This window comes from Littorina saxatilis, linkage group LG13, assembly GCF_037325665.1.
Source record: "Littorina saxatilis isolate snail1 linkage group LG13, US_GU_Lsax_2.0, whole genome shotgun sequence".
Classification (NCBI taxonomy): domain Eukaryota; kingdom Metazoa; phylum Mollusca; class Gastropoda; order Littorinimorpha; family Littorinidae; genus Littorina; species Littorina saxatilis.
In genome coordinates, this window is record NC_090257.1 from 13486903 (window position 1) to 13505633 (window position 18731).

At 42.6% G+C, this 18731-nt stretch overlaps 2 protein-coding genes across 2 annotated transcripts in view; one reads left to right on the forward strand and one right to left on the reverse strand.

The window, feature by feature from the left end:
• Positions 1-3624: 3624 nt before the first annotated feature.
• On the forward strand, positions 3625-13206 carry LOC138983657 (sulfotransferase 1A3-like). Its single transcript, XM_070356938.1, has 6 exons — positions 3625-4229; positions 4508-4734; positions 8073-8202; positions 9311-9405; positions 9975-10152; positions 10963-13206. The coding sequence occupies exons 1-6, from the start codon at positions 4079-4081 to the stop codon at positions 11097-11099; spliced, it is 918 nt and encodes a 305-aa protein (XP_070213039.1). The 5' UTR covers positions 3625-4078; the 3' UTR covers positions 11100-13206.
• A 714-nt stretch (positions 13207-13920) lies between these two features.
• The window catches only part of LOC138983658 (zinc finger CCCH domain-containing protein 13-like), a 55890-nt gene continuing 51079 nt past the window's right edge, over positions 13921-18731 (reverse strand). The window contains exon 19 of the mRNA XM_070356939.1: positions 13921-17006. Coding sequence (XP_070213040.1) covers positions 16875-17006 — 132 coding nt within the window. The 3' untranslated portion in view covers positions 13921-16874. The remainder of the gene's footprint in view (positions 17007-18731) is intronic.

The window sequence follows — 18731 nt, forward strand, 5'->3', positions numbered from 1 at the left end:
AAGATTACTTGACCAAAATTTCAACCAATTTGGTTGAAAAATGAGGGCGTGACAGTGCCGCCTCAACTTTCACGAAAAGCCGGATATGACGTCATCAAAGACATTGATCAAAAAAATGAAAAAAACGTTCGGGGATTTCATACCCAGGAACTCTCATGTCAAATTTCATAAAGATCGGTCCAGTAGTTTAGTCTGAATCGCTCTACACACACACACACACACACGCACACACGCACGCACACACGCACGCACGCACATACACCACGACCCTCGTTTCGATTCCCCCTCGATGTTAAAATATTTAGTCAAAACTTGACTAAATATAAAAAGTGGTCCATATTAGGAGCCCTTCCCCTAGGTGAGCGCCGGGCCTTATGTTCACTGACTTCACTGATATGGTATCCCTTGCGGCATCAATCACGTTACTGAGCGCGTGAGAGTGTGGAGAAGAACAGGTGAATTCCGCTGTGTTGATGCCTGCATCATGGAACACAATGCCCATAAACGTGATGGTACGCGGTAAAATTGGCCTTAACCAAACTTTCGGACCTGTGTTTTTCAACAGTCTTGGTCCTGGTCGGAACAATGGCAACGACTAAACTTATCAACTCTATGAGGCGCCGATGGCCTGATGTCAGGCTGTCACCAGCACCGATGGGGGTCACACACCATACTGACCTTCCGGCGAGGCCTGCGTTGCCCATGACAACGAAAGGCTATGCCATTCTGAAGTACAATGTTACCTTTATTTCGATTCGTTCCGTGGTCAGTTTCACCTTTTAAATGTGAATTCAACTTATTTCTCAAGATCATTTGCATTTCTTTTGTTGCTCGGTATAATAATAATAATAATTGTATGCAGGAACTTGAACACTCTTCTGCTCTTCAATTTTCAGGCAGCAGACATTCGATCGTCATCTACGTGATTCTTCCCTAGGATCTCGGACCTGAGCCCTCGGTACACAAGTAATTATTGGCGTTGGAAGAGATTCGGAGGAGGCCGTGCGGCCAGCTTTGGTGACTCTTGAACAAGCAAAATTGATCAGGGGGGAGGGTGAATCCACTGATCAGATCGTCATCAAAGTGAGAACTTCCCAGGGTCTCAGACCTAAGCCCTTAATGCACAAGTCAGGGGCGTAGAAAAATACTCACACGAGGTCCGGGAAGCTTTCCTGAATCCTGAACAAGCAGAACGTCCAAGGGAGAAGCTGGGGTGGGGGGGGGGGGGGGGGGGGGGGGGGGGCAGGGGCTGCGAATCCTCTGACATTTATAACTGCGCTAGTCAGTGTGTGTGTGTGTGTGTGTGTGTGTGTGTGTGTGTGTGTGTGTGTGTGTGTGTGTGCGTGTGTGCGTGCGTGCGTGCGTGCGTGCGTGCGTGATCTTTGCCTATGTTTCTGTGTCTATGGGAAGCTTAACAAAATTAATCTTTTTAGGCATGTTGTCGAAACAAATAGGTACACAGCTAGTAAGATGTTATAATTCTCTCTATATATATATGTCTCAAAATATAATCAATTCAGATGCGAAAGATCTCAATAAGACGATGACAAAGTCTTCTTCGCCTTGTTTTTACAGGCTAGATCAAACAAAGATTGCGTTAGAAGAGAAAGGACCGTGGAAAAATCTACTTGAATGTTCTCTCAAATCTTACGTTCACCTAAAGCTGACGAGGTGAGTTTGCATAAAAGAAGCATGGCCAGACCACACACACACGCACACGTACACGCATACACATGCACACACACACACACACACACACACACACACACACACACACAAACACACGCGCACACACACACATATCCCCCCTCCCCACCGTGCCCCGGTTCCTACACCGCTAAAAGCCATCGATCTGGCCCCGGGGAACGACCGGTGAACTACCTGCCAGCATCCGGGCTTTTAGCTTGACCAGGAATGTGTCGTCTGCTTTTTTTTCCTCTTTGATTTTGGAACGGGTATGATCGATGATAACCCATTAGCGATCGCACTGTTACAGAAACCTGGGGGAGGTAGAGTGGTTTAGAAACTTGAAAAATCACGTTCGCGTCTCTATGGGAACGCGAAAGGCCGAATAAAATTGCATTAATGTTGGGCTTTAGTTTTTATTGAACTGTCATAAATCTTAGTTATGCGAAGCATTCGCTGACTTCTATACTGAACTGTTTATGCAGATAAGGCCTACATTTGAACAAACCACCCAACCAACAAACTTGCCTACAAAAATAATAGAACAGATACAATATTAATTATGTACTCTATTTGATGAATCTCACAGCAAAGATTCCTTTACTGAAATCAAACCATACATTTCACGAAGTAGACAATACAAAAACGTCTTTTTTCCTTACACGTAATTATGAAAGGAAAAACACACTTTAAGATATGTGCGTGACCATCACGAGTTGCATCCCACTCCGCTGTCTCGATTCCACCATGACCCTAACTGTTGATGCGAGTGGTGGAGAGCTTACGGTAGACACCCCCCCCCCCCCCTACCCCCCAACAGAGAGAAAGTCTAGATACGGAAGTACATGTCAAGTTTTTCTGAAGAGAAAATCCGATAAATCTTCAAAAGGGGGGCGTCCACTGTATGGCATTTTCAGGCGTTGTGTAATGGTTTGCTTAGAAATCCTTTCTACCACATGCACTGTTCAGTGAGATTAAGATTCATTTCAGGTTGTTCGGTAAGATTGGGATTCAGTTCAGGTTTGGTCGTTAGTTACTGGCATCGGCGCTTGGCCGTTGATAAGAACTTTGACTGTGAGGCAGAAAGAGCTGTCTTTTCGTGAATACATTAAAACTTCCATGTATAGTTAGATTACATGCACTCGTACAAAATGCCTAAAGCTTGGGGTCCGATGTGTGTGTGTGTGTGTGTGGTGTGTGTGTGTGTGTGTGTCTCTCTCTCTCTCTCTCTCTCTCTCTCTCTCTCTCTCTCTCTCTCTCTCAGTCTCTCTCTCTGCCTCTGTCTTTCTGTCTCTCTCTCTCTCTCTGTCTCTGCCTCTGTCTCTCTCTGTCTCTGTCTTTGTCTCTCTCTCTCTCTTTCTCTCTCTCTCCCCCCCCCCTCTCTCTCTCTCCCTCTCTCCTCTCTCTCTCTCTCTCCCCCCCCTCTCTCTCTCTCTCTCTCTCTCTCTCTCTCTCTCTCTCTCTCTCTGCGAACGTTTGATTAATTCCATCCGTCGACAGCCGGATGAGCTTGATAGAACTCATACAAAGGCGTCGATTCTGAGAGCGGGCGATGCCAGACTGCAGAACTCATTGAACAAAGCCGTCGTCCCAGTTCTATTCACAGACACGAAGAACGCATGTGCTTGATTGGGTCGACACTTCCATACTTCTCACTCCTACGACCAGCCCGGTGACCTGATGCTATCGCTGCCTATAGTGGTGCACAGAGCTACTACGCGAATTGAGCGCATGTGTGCGCGCTGCACGTGCATGTGATCTCAGTGGTGTGTCCACACTCACCGCCTGTCTCTCCGTGAAAAGGACGTGCTGTGACGTTCTTAGAATTATAAGAATTATGAAATGTTAGAAGACTGACAGTGCCTGAGAAGTTGTGCAAAAAAAGAGAGTTTATCTAGCCTACGGCTAGAGTTTGAGGATTTTCATGATCAATGTGGAGGTTTGGACTTCACCAGTTCAGCTGAAACCGTGTCTTTCAGAGAAGTTGTGTGAATTTTGGTGTGCTTCTTGCGGTCAGATATCTCTGCTGACTTAGGCTATTACTACCAAGTTGTGATAAACATATAGGCAACGCAGATATTTCCAAACTGATATACAACCAGCAACTTCATTGAGTTCGCCACTGCGCTCATCAACCTGCATGACTTTGTATCTATCAAATTTGGCGGCGGCATTGTAGAGTCTTTTTATCGCTGTTGCGTTGCTTTGTGTACTGGAACGATGATCGTGTAGGACTTTACACAAAAAAACAAAGAGACATTTTTCACATCGTTTCCTCTGTTTTGTCTGCTTATAGGTTCAGTGTCTTCAGTGCCCAACATATACGCTTACACCACCCTAGATACTCTATTGAGTGTGACATTCTCATATTTGCCAAAGCCTGCAGACAGACATGGAGAAGTCGTTTTCGCACAAGCTACCCGGAGAACACGTGTACAAAGGGGTTCTGTTTTTCGGGTACAGTCCACCCGGGGCGCTGGACGCTGTGAAGGACTTGCAGGTGCGAGAGGATGACGTGTTCATCGTGACGTATCCCAAGGCAGGTGAGTCGATACTTTGGTTCACAAGTACTAGTCATATATCAAAGTGACGTCCACTTACATCATTCATTCCTTAACACAGCCAGAATGACGAGAAGCATGCTTCTTTTTCTTTCCTTGTTTGCTCGTGCAGCTCATGATTGATTGATTGATTGATTGATTGATTGATTTTCCTTTTTCTACGTATTTGCTGGTATTGTATTTTTTTTTACCATGCGCGTCAGACGTGCAGTTTTATCCGTTAATGTAAGGCACGTCATGTTCTTTGTTTTATCATTCAGGGACCACGTGGCTGCAGGAGATTCTCTGGCTGATCATGCATGACGGGGACTTTGCTCGGGCGACCTCGACCCCTGTCTATCTGAGGTCACCGTTCATCGAGTTCAAGGACGATGTCCTCGGGGAAGACGGCCTTGACCTAGCTAACAAAATAGACTCTCCCCGAGTTCTAAAAACGCACCTTCAGCACAGCTTCATGCCTATGGAAACGAACAAGAAGAACTGCAAGGTCTCTTTATCCACCCCCTCCCCGGGAATTGTTGATAAAAACAAGGAAAATGGAGCAATCTGATCCAAGAAACGTCCCCTAATACACCTTCCAAAAAGTAAATTTAAGAAGACAAATTAATGTTGATAAAAATCAAGGAAAATGGAGCAATCTGAGCCATGAGTCTTTTTTTTATTTTAATATGTTTTTCTCTTTCTTTTTTTGGTTTCCTAAATTTGTTTTTGTTTTTTATGCTAGTAATGAGTGTATAAAGTAATGAGTGTGCCTGTGGGGTCCGGAAACCCCGGAAACCCCCCTGGATCTGCCCCTGGTATTTGACATTATCAGGAGGAGGGGGGGTTGCCAGTGGGTAGGTCATATTCTGACGGATAGGAAAATGGTCGCTCCTTGCATGAAACGGCATAAAATAAACAATAATAAAAAATGTTTTAAATAAGTGAGGTACATGTTTAGGCTAGGGGGGGTTGCGCAACCCCCCCCCCCCACCCCCCGGTAGTCCGGCCCTGGACGTTGCGGGGAAGACGGGACCGACAACGACGACTGAACCGAGACAGGTGTGTTGTCGTTCGGCGTCATCGCGCGTACTGACACAAGTAGCGTTTGCCAGTGTGTCAGTGAAGTACAATCAAAACAGCCCGAGGCGTGCTTGGAAGCAACAACTAATAAACGAAAGCACGTGTAGAAGTTTGTAGGAAGAATCTTTTTCCTTGTTTTACAGCTATTTGAACGAGAAAAGGACACGTTTATTCGCAGCATGTTCCACTTAAACACGTTATTGTTCATGAACAATACAATTTACATACTTCATGATATATGAAACAGTTTAAAAATATAATTAACATGTAAAACAAACCAGGAGATTATATTTTAAAATATTACTTTGAAACTTACCACTCTCGGTCTTGTTCTAAACTTTTTATAATTCCCTTCCTAAAGTAGTTTACAAGTAGGTGTTACAATTGTAACCCATCTCCGCAAATAAAACACATACGGGCATGATGTTAAATTTAGTTACACACTCTCGATGCTACACAGGAACGTGCTCATTTGAAAACTGTAGAGCAATCGTAACAATTGTGCAATGTATTGTGAATGTCGCTTAAATAAAATAAGACCGAAATTATGTTCTTTGTGAATTTTGTGGTGTGTGTACCCAACACACTCATAGAAAGTGAAAGTTCTGCAAGGTGACTGTTCCTCAATGAGCCCAGTGGATCACCATCTCAACTTCCACACCCCCTTCCCCCCCTCCCCCCACCCCCAAGCCACCCCCGCAAACCCCTATCCACCGATCCAACTAACAAAACCAACACACATACAAAATGGTTTCGACTACATTTTTTCTCATTAAATTTTTTCTAACAAGTAGCCGTAGCGATGTGTGTGTGTGTGTGTGTGTGTGTGTGTGTGTGTGTCATTGATGAACCCCTTATAACTCAACTATTTTCCCCTTCAAAAACATGGTTTTGCCTTTTAGCCGATCACAAACTGGAAACTTAAACAGAGAAGAAAGCACCATCCAAACATCTCAAGTTAAGAATAAAACGAGTATTTTACGTTCGGCCCGGACGTAAAAAACACAAAATTTCGCCTTTGCCGGTGTTGTTTCAGCGCGCGTCCCGGACCGCTGAGCCGAAAAGTGACGTCACTCTAGTCTTGGTTTTTTACTCAGGACGCGTCCGTCTTCTGCGCAAACAGTTTATAGCGGCTTCATTGAGAAGACTTATGAGCATCTGAGATGGTACCCGACAAAACAAACTGTGAATCCACGCCTATCAAAGATGTTTTTTCTTTTTTCTTCAAAAGCTATTTGCAAAATGAACAATCTATATGTCCATAACACATACTTTGATTAAAGTGAACTCGGCTTGACAGCAAAAAGGGCCCCAAAGGGTTTAAAATCGTGATCGTGATTGGCGTTTTTTGACCTTTCTGTGACCGTGATTGCCGAAATTTCCATTTCTGTGATCGTGATGGGACTTTGCCCGTGATCCGTGATGACAAAAAAATCAAGTCTCGTGATCGTGATCGTCATTTGTTTTCATCATTGACTACGGTGATCATTGACAAAAATCAAGGTAACTGTGATCGTGAAAGCTAAAATTTCCCTTACCGTGATCGTGATGATACCCCCCCCTTTGGGGCCCTCAGCAAAGACCAATTTCTATCTTCCGTTTTTGCGACGACGACAAATTGCTCCATTTTCCGGCGGGAACGGCTCGCAAAGGCCCCGTCCCGACTGTGTGAGAGGGAAAAAAGAAGGTCACCATCACTTGTCGTCGTGCTGAGCTGTCGGGCGTCTTCCCCGCAACCTCACTATTCTTACGCAGTACCCCCCGTCCGTCCGGACGTCCGTCCGGAAAACTTTAACGTTGGATATTTCTTGGACACTATTCAGTCTATCAGTACCAAATTTGGCAAGATGGTGTATGATGACAAGGCCCCAAAAAACATACATAGCATCTTGACCTTGCTTCAAGGTCAAGGTCGCAGGGGCCATAAATGTTGTCTAAAAACCAGCTATTTTTCACATTTTTCCCATTTTCTCTGAAGTTTTTGAGATTCAATACCTCACCTATATATGATATATAGGGCAAAGTAAGCCCCATCTTTTGATACCAGTTGGGTTTACCTTGCTTCAAGGTCAAGGTTACAGGAGCTCTTCAAAGTCGGATTGTATACATATTTTGAAGTGACCTTGACCCTGAACTATGGAAGATAACTGTTTCAAACTTAAAAATTATGTGGGGCACATGTTATGCTTTCATCATGAGACACATTTGGTCACATATGATCAAGGTCAAGGTCACTTTGACCCTTATGAAATGTGACCAAAATAAGGTAGTGAACCACTAAAAGTGACCATATCTCATGGTAGAAAGAGCCAATAAGCACCATTGTACTTCCTATGTCTTGAATTAACAGCTTTGTGTTGCATGACCTTGGATGACCTTGACCTTGGGTCAAGGTCACATGTATTTTGGTAGGAAAAATGTGTAAAGCAGTTCTTAGTGTATGATGTCATTGCTAGGTTTAGTTATTTGACCTTGACCCTGAATGTCAAGGTCATGTAAAGGTCAAGGTCAAGCATGTGAGTCGTATGGGCTTTGCCCTTCTTGTTATGTAATATTTTGATAGACAATAAAGTGTTGTTATTGTTATTGTTATTGTTGTTGCTAAAAACTATACAATTTTGTTTGGGTGCTCTTTAATATGATGCTCAATGCATTCAACGCTGGAAATAAACCGCTGACGCACTTCTCTTGGTCACAAGCCGGGCGGTCATGATCCTCTTTTACTGTGTCATTGCACCAGTGATCACGTGCGGTGTGTTTCAGATTGTGGTGCTGTTCCGCAACCCGAAAGACGTGTGTACCTCGTACTTCCATTTCTATCGCAGCTCCTCCTCCTTCGGACAGTTCAAAGGCACCTGGCCGGACTTCCTCGACATGTTCCTTGCTGGACATGGTCAGTTGGATTTTCTCTTCTTCTTTTGAATCATTATTCACAATAAAGTAATGAGTGTGCCTTTATTATTCTTGACTGAAACGTCGAAAATGCTCGCTGTAAAAATAAATCGGACATCTCAGAAATTGGTCTTTTCCCCTTTGTGTTTTCAGGGGTGCCCACATCGTGGTTTACCTTCAGTTTGCTCGATGCTTTCGGTGGATCCCGGATTGTTAGGGAGTTTATGTTCAGTGTGGTTTATGTTGTCAGTGGATCATGACTATAACCAATCAGTTTGCTTTATGTTTTCAAAATTCAGTTTGCTTTATGTTTTCAAAGTATAGCGGTGTGTGGTTTCAACTTCTTTTATGTATTCTGTGTATGACGGCGGATGGTCACGTGGCTTATATTCAATGTGCTTTATGTTTTCAGTGGATCACGCTGTGTGATTTAATCTTCAATTTGCTTTAGTATTTTCAGAGGATCACGGATCAGGTTTTAATTTCCTGTATGTTTTTAGTGGATTACGCTGTATGCTTTATCTTTACTTTACTTAGGTGTTCATTGGATCACGGACCGTGGTTAATCTTCAGTTTGTTCTATGTAGTTAGGGTTAGGGTTAGGATCGAGATTTACTGTCAGTACAAGTTGCTTTATGTTTTCAGTGGTTCACGGATCATTGTTTATCTTCCGTTTGTTTTATGTATTCAGTGGTTCACGGATCATTGTTTATCTTCCGTTTGCTTCATGTATTCAGTGGTTCACGGTTCATTGTTTATGTTCCGTTTGCTTCATGTATTCAGTGGTTCACGGTTCATTGTTTATGTTCCGTTTGCTTCATGTATTCAGTGGACGGTTCACGGTTCATTTTTTATGTTCCATTTGCTTCATGTATTCAGTGGTTCACGGTTCATTGTTTATGTTCCGTTTGCTTCATGTATTCAGTGGTTCACGGTTCATTGTTTATGTTCCGTTTGCTTCATGTATTCAGTGGTTCACGGATCATGGTTTATGTTCCGTTTGCTTCATGTATTCAGTGGTTCACGGTTCATTGTTTATCTTCCGTTTGCTTTATGTTTTCAGAGGTTCGCGGATCATTGTTTATGTTCCGGCTACTTTTTGATTTCAGTGGATCACGGGTCGTGGTTTGATTTCACGGCTAGCTGGTGGCAGCAGCGGAACCGTGACAACGTCTACCTCATGTATTATGAGCACCTGAAAGAGGTAGGTGGTTTGCAACTCTGTCACAGTGTGTGTGTGGGTGTGTCTGTGTGTGTGTGTGTGTGTGTTGTGTGTGTGAGTGTGTGTGTGTGGGAGTGTGTGGGAGTGTGTGTGTGTGTGTGTGTGTCGTGTGTGTGTGTGTGTGTGTGTGTGTGTGTGTGTGAGTGTGTGTGTGTGAGTGTGTGTGTGTGAGTGTGTGTGTGTGATACTGACGCTATACTTACACATGTATACAATGCAACCTCTACAACCTTCATAACAAAAATCCTGCCTTCATTTGGGAGTTCCGGATGTTACATCCCATTTGGGAGTTCCGAATGTTACTTAAATCCCTTTTGGGAGTTCCAAATGTTACTTACATCCCTTTTGAGAGTTCCGAATGTTACTTACATCCCTTTTCAACAAAGGTGTTAAAACTTGTGCAGTAATCTCACATCTCTTCTTCTTCTTCTGAGACCCGTCGTGGGCTGCAACTCCGTTGTTTTTGCAGGAGTGGGCTTTTTTTACGACTTTTAAAATCTGATCAGTCATTGCACAAACCTCTGCACATTGTTTTCTTCTCCATCTGTCAGAATACGTTGGCGGAGCTAGAGAAACTTGCCCAGTTCGTGGGGAAAGGCCAGCTGTCCACTGATCTTCTGTCACACATCGCTGAGCACTGTAGTTTCGGCCAGATGAAGACCAACCCCATGACCAACCACCTGGACGTCTATTCCATCAACAGCCACATCTCGCCCCTGCTCAGGAAAGGTAGGCTCGTGACGGTAATAGAGAGATCTAGGTCCACGACGTGTAGCCAAGACGTGTAGCCTATGTACCTGTACGTGTATAGCTATGGCCTCACGGTGTGTGTGTGTGTGTGTGTGTGTGTGTGTGTGTGTGTGTGTGTGTGCGCGTGTGTGTGAATTTTGGGGGAGGGGTGTGTGTGTGTTAGGGTTGTTGTTGTAGATCTATAGAAGATGATAATGATGATGTCGATGACAACGATGATCACAATGAGGAGGAAGAGGAGGAGGATATTGAGGGCGACAATCATGACAGGGACAAAAGCGATGTTGATAATATTCTTGACCAGTCAGCCTGCATGGTTGTTGATGAAAAGATTAGCCAAAGATTGGTATCAATCAATCAATCAATCAATGAGTCTTATATCGCGCATATTCCGTGGGTACAGTTCTAGGCGCTCTGCAGTGATGCCGTGTGAGATGAAATTTTATACGGCCAGTAGATTGCAGCCATGTCGGCGCATATTTACCTTTCACGGCCTATTATTCCAAGTCACACGGGTATAGGTAGACAATTATTAACTGTGCCTAAGCAATTTTGCCAGGAAAGACCCTTTTGTCAATCGTGGGATCTTTAACGTGCACACCCAATGTAGTGTACACGGGGGGAGGTTCGGACACCGAAGAGAGTCTGCACACAAAGTTGACTCTGTGAAATAAATTTCCGCCGAACCTGGGATCGAACTCACGCTGACAGCGGCCAACTGAATACAAATCCAGCGCGCTACCAACTGAGCTATATCCCCGCCCCATCAATGCACTTTATATGTTGCAGGGGAGATTGGCGACTGGCGAACCCAGTTCACGGTGGAGCAGGATGAAATCTTCAACAGGGTGTACGCAGAGAAACTGGGTCATCTGGACATCCCCTTCCAGTATCGTCCGACTGAGTCCATAGGCCATGGACACTAAGTGAAATCATTCCTGTGTGGTGGTAGGTCAACTCTGTGATGTGCTATAGGCCATGGACACTAAGTGAAATCATTCTTGTGTGGTGGTAGGTCAACTCTGTGATGTGCTATAGGCCATGGACACTAAGTCAAATCATTCTTGTATGGTGGTAGGTCAACTCTGTGGTGTGCTATAGGCCATGGACACTAAGTCAAATCATTCTTGTATGGTGGTAGGTCAACTCTGTGGTGTGCTCAAAGGTCATGAACGCTGAATGGAAAAGGACGAGAAGAGAAATCAGGCGCATGCAAGCTGACAGCTGACATGATTGGACGAGTCATGGACAATTTCAACGTTCGTGTTGCAGCAGTTCTACGAAGAGGGCCCTGGATAGAGCAGATTATCAACAATTAAGTACAAACCAATTTCTACCAAATTTGCAAGACATAATTTGCCATCATTCTACTATTGTTTGGTGAAGAAATTTTCTAAATCTCTCTTCACAGTCAAAAATGAGATCAAAAAAAAAATAGGGCGTTTTTTTGGACCACCCTGTACTTTGTTATGTGCTCAGAGAACATTGACAACTGTAGGTATACTTTGTTCTTTCTTTATTTGGTGTTTAACAACGTTTTCAACCACGAAGGTTATATCGCGACGGGGAAAGGGGGGAGATGGGATAGAGCCACTTGTCAATTGTTTCTTGTTCACAAAAGCACAAATCAAAAATTTGCTCCAGGGGCTTGCAACGTAGTACAATGTATTACCTTACTGGGAGAATGCAAGTTTCCAGTACAAAGGACTTAACATTTCTTACATACTGCTTGACTAAAATCTTTACAAAAATTGACTATATAATATATTCTAAACAAGAAACACTTAACAAGGGTAAGAAGAGAAACAGAATCCGTTAGTCGCCTCTTACGACATGCTGGGGAGCATCGGGTAAATTCTTCCCCCTAACCTGTGTGTGGGGGGGGGGGGGGGGTATACTTTGTTATGTGCTCAAAGAACATTGACACTGACTGTAGGTATACTTTGTTATGTGCTCAAAGAACATGGACACTAACTGTAGGTATACTTTCTTATGTGCTCACATAACATGGACACTGACTGTATGTATACTTTGTTATGTGCTCAAATAACATGGACACTAACTGTAGGTATACTTTGTTATGTGCTCAAAGAACATAGACACTAACTGTAAATATACTTTGTTATGTGCTCAAAGAACATGGACACTAACTGTAGGTATACTTTGTTATGTGCTCAAAGAACATGGACACTAACTGTAGGTATACTTTGTTATGTGCTCAAAGAACATAGACACTAACTGTAAATATACTTTATGTGCTCAAATAACATTGACACTGACTGTAGGTATACTTTGTTATGTGCTCAAATAACATGGACACTAACTGTAGGTATACTTTGTTATGTGCTCAAAGAACATAGACACTAACTGTAAATATACTTTGTTATGTGCTCAAAGAACATGGACACTAACTGTAGGTATACTTTGTTATGTGCTCAAAGAACATGGACACTAACTGTAGGTATACTTTGTTATGTGCTCAAAAAACATGGACACTAACGGTAGGTATACTTTGTTATGTGCTCAAAGAACATGAACACTGACTGTAGCTATACTTTGTTATGTGCTCAAAGAACATGGATACTGACTGTAGGAATACTTTGTTATGTGCTCAGAGAACATGAATACTGAGGCAAATCTTAGTTGTGAGTACATGTATTCTGTGTTATGTATTCAAAGGCAATGGACATTGAATTAACTAAAGCGCTAGTTGTTTCCTTGTACATGAAAAAAAACTTTGTTAGATGCTAAAATGCCTCAAACAAAAGTATCACACACACACACACATCAGAGTGGACTTGGTACTTGTGAATTTGAAATAAACATATTTTGTCTACTTTTCCAAGGATAAAATCAAAAATTACGGTTTACCCTCTCCTAACTACCCTTCGTCAGCGCCCTTTGCTATCCACATCTCATGATTCACTTATTTGTTTGACATGAATGTGTAGAGCCACTGCTTGTTTCAGGATGTATTGCAGAATTCAGTAATGATGATTTGGACTGCTTCTGATTACACTTTTTCAACGCTTATGAACAATCTTCTGTAGGTTTGAAGCGTATGTGTGTGTGTGTGTGTGTGTGTGTTTGTTTGTGTGTGTGTGTGTGTTTGTGTGTGTTTGTGTGTGTGTTTGTGTGTGTGTGTGTGTGTGTGGTGTGTGTTTGGTGTGTGTGTGTGTGTGTGTGTGTGTGTGTGTGTTTGAAAGAGAGATAGAGACTGACAGATAAGTTTCACTGTCTGTCTAGGTCTGCCTGTTTGTTTGTCCTTCTGTCAGCAGTTATAGATCTCTGGTGGTAATGGGTTGATTGAGGTGACATTTGGTGTGTACACTAGCTTTGAAGTGAGGGACACACATTCACAGCAAAATATTAATTTCCTACCTATAACAGAAGGAGATATACCTATGACACATTCTTTTATGTAATATGTATGTTACAAGTAATCTATCAGGGATCTAAACTTAGTACAATTACCTCTTTGTTTAATTTCTTTCCCCTAAAGTATCATGCGCCACTGATCCCAGTTTTAATCGTTGATCGTTTCAAAGCTTTTATTTTTTTCTCTTTCATTTTTAGCACTCATGTCTCTCATTTTATGATTGCAGTGTTGTTCTGTTGAGTACTGCACAGTGTTGCAGATAAGCAATAGACTGGCTCAATTCCTCGTGTAGAAATCTAATGAGAATCATAATAACCATGTTCACAGGCCTCACAGACTTACTGACAAAACACGCTCACAATATGTAAGACTTTTGCAACACATTTATATCATTTGCAATAAAACAATTCAATTTAACAGTAAAATGACACAAGAATCAATAAAAGTGTCAATAAAACACAATACACTGTATTCATATCTGCACACGTTTTGCACATGTTCAAAACCGTCTGAACACAAATGCAATGTGATATTTGATACACCAAACTTCTTACTGTTGTGTTTGCAGTAATGGGACAAATTGCAGTCTCTCTCTCTCATTGTTCTCTCACTGCTGTGTTTGCAGTAATGGGACAAAAGTCTCTCTCTCTCTCGCTGTTCTCTCACTGCTGTGTTTGCAGTAATGGGACAAAAGTCTCTCTCTCTCTCGCTGTTCTCTCACTGCTGTGTTTGCAGTAATGGGACAAAAGTCTCTCTCTCTCGCTGTTCTCTCACTGTTGTGTTTGCAGTAATGGGACAAAAGTCTCTCTCGCTGTTCTCTCACTGTTGTGTTTGCAGTAATGGGACAAAAGTCTCTCTCTGTTCTCTCACTGTTGTGTTTGCAGTAATGGGACAAAAGTCTCTCTCTCTCGCTGTTCTCTCACAATGTTGTGTTTGCAGTAATGGGACAAAAGTCTCTCTCTCTCGCTGCCTGATAATCATAGTTTTGACAACTTGACATGACCGCTACATTTTAGAGAGAAAAAAATCCAAATCTTTGTCAAACAGAACTGTACCCAAAACCTGCAACTGTGCCGAATGACAAAGCCAACCATGACAGAAAGCATCATCCAGGCATTACAGGCTTGTTACAACTGTACCGAATGACAAAGCCAACCATGACAGAAAGCATCATCCAGGCATTACCGGCTTGTTACAACTGTGCCGAATGACAAAGCCAACCATGACAGAAAGCATCATCCAGGCATTACAGGCTTGTTACAACTGTGCCGAATGACAAAGCCAACCATGACAGAAAGCATCATCCAGGCATTACCGGCTTGTTACAACTGTGCCGAATGACAAAGCCAACCATGACAGAAAGCATCATCCAGGCATTACCGGCTTGTTACAACTGTACCGAATGACAAAGCCAACCATGACAGAAAGCATCATCCAGGCATTACAGGCTTGTTACAACTGTACCGAATGACAAAGCCAACCATGACAGAAAGCATCATCCAGGCATTACAGGCTTGTTACAACTGTGCCGAATGACAAAGCCAACCATGACAGAAAGCATCATCCAGGCATTACCGGCTTGTTACAACTGTGCCGAATGACAAAGCCAACCATGACAGAAAGCATCATCCAGGCATTACCGGCTTGTTACAACTGTACCGAATGACAAAGCCAACCATGACAGAAAGCATCATCCAGGCATTACAGGCTTGTTACAACTGTACCGAATGACAAAGCCAACCATGACAGAAAGCATCATCCAGGCATTACCGGCTTGTTACAACTGTACCGAATGACAAAGCCAACCATGACAGAAAGCATCATCCAGGCATTACCGGCTTGTTACAACTGTACCGAATGACAAAGCCAACCATGACAGAAAGCATCATCCAGGCATTACAGGCATCACACGGCATAAAAAAAAGTGTGCTTCATGTACAATTATTATGAACAACAACAACAAGCACTTGAGATAATGTGAATGTTATCTAGCAACAGTTACAGGTCTGTAGCAAACTTTCACAGACCAGTCATTTTTATTTCAATGATGTCAATGAAACTGAGATGTTCTTATCCAGAAAAATTCACTTCCTTGAAAATCTTCTCTATCATTCTGTGGTACACTGGAACTGTGTGTCAAAATATTTTGCAGGAGACATTTTGCACATGAAAAGTGAACAGGAATAACCCCAAATACTTGAATTAATGTATCTGATTGTCGCGAACTGAAAACAACAAAGTCAACTCAGTTAGCTGGTAAACTCAGACTGCCACTCAACATTCCTGGCTGCATTTGTTCTTAATGAAACAAGGTGGAAGTGAAGTCTTACCTTTTCACAACTTTCAGAACACACAGTGGTACATGTGATGTGAGGCTGCTCCCATGGGAGGACAAGTCTCAAGAAAGGACATCTTCTGTTGGCTGTGTATTATCTTAACCAAGCTATACCTGTCATGACACAACCACCGTTAATTAACGTACGAACACTTGGCTGACTAGATAGCTGTCTTTTCCTCACAGGTACCACTGTAAACTTAAAGACAGCCACTCTAAAACAAACGAGTTCAGTCTTTTCTTGGTGAAACAAACTGCAAATGAAGTCTAGCCTTTTTTTCAACTCTCAGCAAATGGTAGACAGGCATGGGAACAAGCCAGGCTAAAACCATGTGAAAAGTTGCAGGGTCAGGGGCACACACTCCCTCACCCACCATTCCCCTGACGTTTTCATGCTTGTAAGTCCACAGTCTGGTTCTTGCCGAGTGCTACACGAGTGCTACACGCAGTAATGTCTTCAGCGTACACAGAGCTGATTTGCATGCACTTTTTAGTCAGCGTGACTGAACCTATGAGTAAGTGCTACAGTGCTACCTGTGACTTGCGGCCCCTCCCATGAAAGGACACCTTGTCTTGTCCCTTTGTCATTTATTTTGACCAAAATCTACCTGTCATGACAGGACACCTGGCTTTGGCTGGTCCCAAGGGCGTCCTATCAGGTAGCACTGTATGCTACAGTCAAAAACGCCAGCATGTCTTGTACCTCTCAAAGAGTTATCATCTGGAAGCTGCTTCAACAACACCTGAAAATCGTCTATTTTACTTACCATGTTTAGTGGATGACAAGGTACATTCAAATGTTGAGAAAATGGTTTTGTTGTTCTGACCCTTATTCAGCTATACACTGTGGGTCCCAACACCTGTCTTCATCTTACAGGCACACACACACACACAATTATCTCTTCCCCGTGCTTTGCTGAATGAATCAGGTCACATACATTGCTCCATTTGGTATGTTGTAGTCATTAGAAGGTTTGAGACAGAGAGCTATACTCTGCTGTCACACTCGGAGTCCTTGCGGTCCACAAAGTCGCGGCCCTGCCTGAAGAGCTGAATGCTGAGCTTGCACAGATCTGTGTCCATCACATGGGCCGGGAACACTGCTGGGTGCTCATAAACCTGTCAACACAGCACACAACTGACATCATAACATTAATATCATACACAACACAAAACTGACATCATAACATTAATATTATACACAACACACACCTGACATCTTAACATTAATATCATACACAACAACACAACTGACATCATAACATTAATATCATACGCAACACACAACTATCATCAATTACCATTAATATCATACATAACACACAACTGACATAATAACATTAATATACACAACACACAACTGACATCACCACATCAATATCACACACAACACACAACTGACATCATAACATTAATATCATACATAACACACAACTGACATCACCACATTAATATCATACACAACACACAACTGACATCACCACAGTAATACTGTGGCGGAGGAGCCATTTGAAAAAGTTACTCGTTGTTATAACAATACCGTTGACCTCTAAATTTTGTTTATTTGATGAAGATATTGTTGTAGGTTGCATAAATATTGTGCACTGTTACTAAAAGAGCGCTTGTTGCGATCAGCAAGTGTGAAACTAAGGGAAACGGGCGAACTATATTGTCTGCGTAATGTTTGCAAGTAGTGCAATTATCGTTCTTTTTCTGTCAGCCAATCTGCCTCAGCTTCTGTGTGTTTGTTTACGTTGTCAGGCAGATTGGTATAAAGACTGTGAAAAAAGAAGTACCACCAAAAAAAGCGTTAGAATAGAAGAGGCAATAGAAGAGGACATAGGATAGGGCCCTAGAATAGGGAGAGAGAAGAGACAAGGTAGATTAGATTAGGATTTAGAATAGGGACAAGAAGACAAGAGGCTTTGCATTTCTCCAAGGGACAGTATAGTATAGCAATAACAGAATTTAGAGATTCTTGTTTCTTTGTAAAGATAGGCCAGAGTAGAAGTGTCAGTCAGTTTGAAAGGATGACCCTGCATGCTGCTGGCTTTGTTGACCTCAAACACCAGCAGGGGTTCAATTGATAGATAGGTAGTAAAAGCGTAGATAGTTAGAAAGATAAACACATCTCTTGATACTTGATTGAACAGTCCTTAATTAGTTAGTTAGGTGGGGAATTAAAAAACTTAGGTGACCTGTGCACTCAGATAAGCTCCATCCGGTGTCCGGTCTGTTTTTGTGTACGAGGGCTGTTCCATTATTATTTAAAATCCAGGCTCCTGGCAATATGGCGTTAAATACAAAATCATGCCGTCAAATAATAGACTATCATGTGGCTTGACACAAAAAAGGAAGTTCCAGAGTTATGTCGTTTACATATGGTCGACTCGGGAAGATACTCACCGCGCAATTTATGAGATTGCGTCGTGAAGCTCAAATTCGCGATTTCGGAGCCATAACTTACAATAACTACAAAATAAAGGTTAAAAGAGGCCGATTTGCATGAAAGTGTGATGAAATGTTTTAGGATGAACGCTCTTTGTAGAGCCGCAGTGTAAAACTGGTACAGCAATTTCAAACCGGGTAAACGGAGCCCATAACCCACCGCGCACCACGTGAGCGCCGGCATCCGGAATAATCATTCAAGACTTCTCAAAAACCCTTAGGAAATTAAGTAGCGGGGATGGTTGGGAGAGTATTAACTATGAGAATTGGGTAAGTATATTAATCAAATGAAAATTTACTATTGAAATTTTCGATTAAATTACATATTCTTACCGCAATTCTCATAAATGCAGATTGCTCCTAAAGGCGGAGGGAACTTACTTATGTCCCTGAGAG

Coding starts and splice junctions, on each gene's coding strand:
- LOC138983657 (XM_070356938.1), top strand. CDS start 4,079: ATGGAGAAGTCGTTTTCGCACAAGCTACCCGGAGAACACGTGTACAAA. Junction 4,230..4,507: donor CGTGACGTATCCCAAGGCAG/GTGAGTCGATAC, acceptor TTTATCATTCAG/GGACCACGTGGCTGCAGGAG. Junction 9,406..9,974: donor ATTATGAGCACCTGAAAGAG/GTAGGTGGTTTG, acceptor TCCATCTGTCAG/AATACGTTGGCGGAGCTAGA.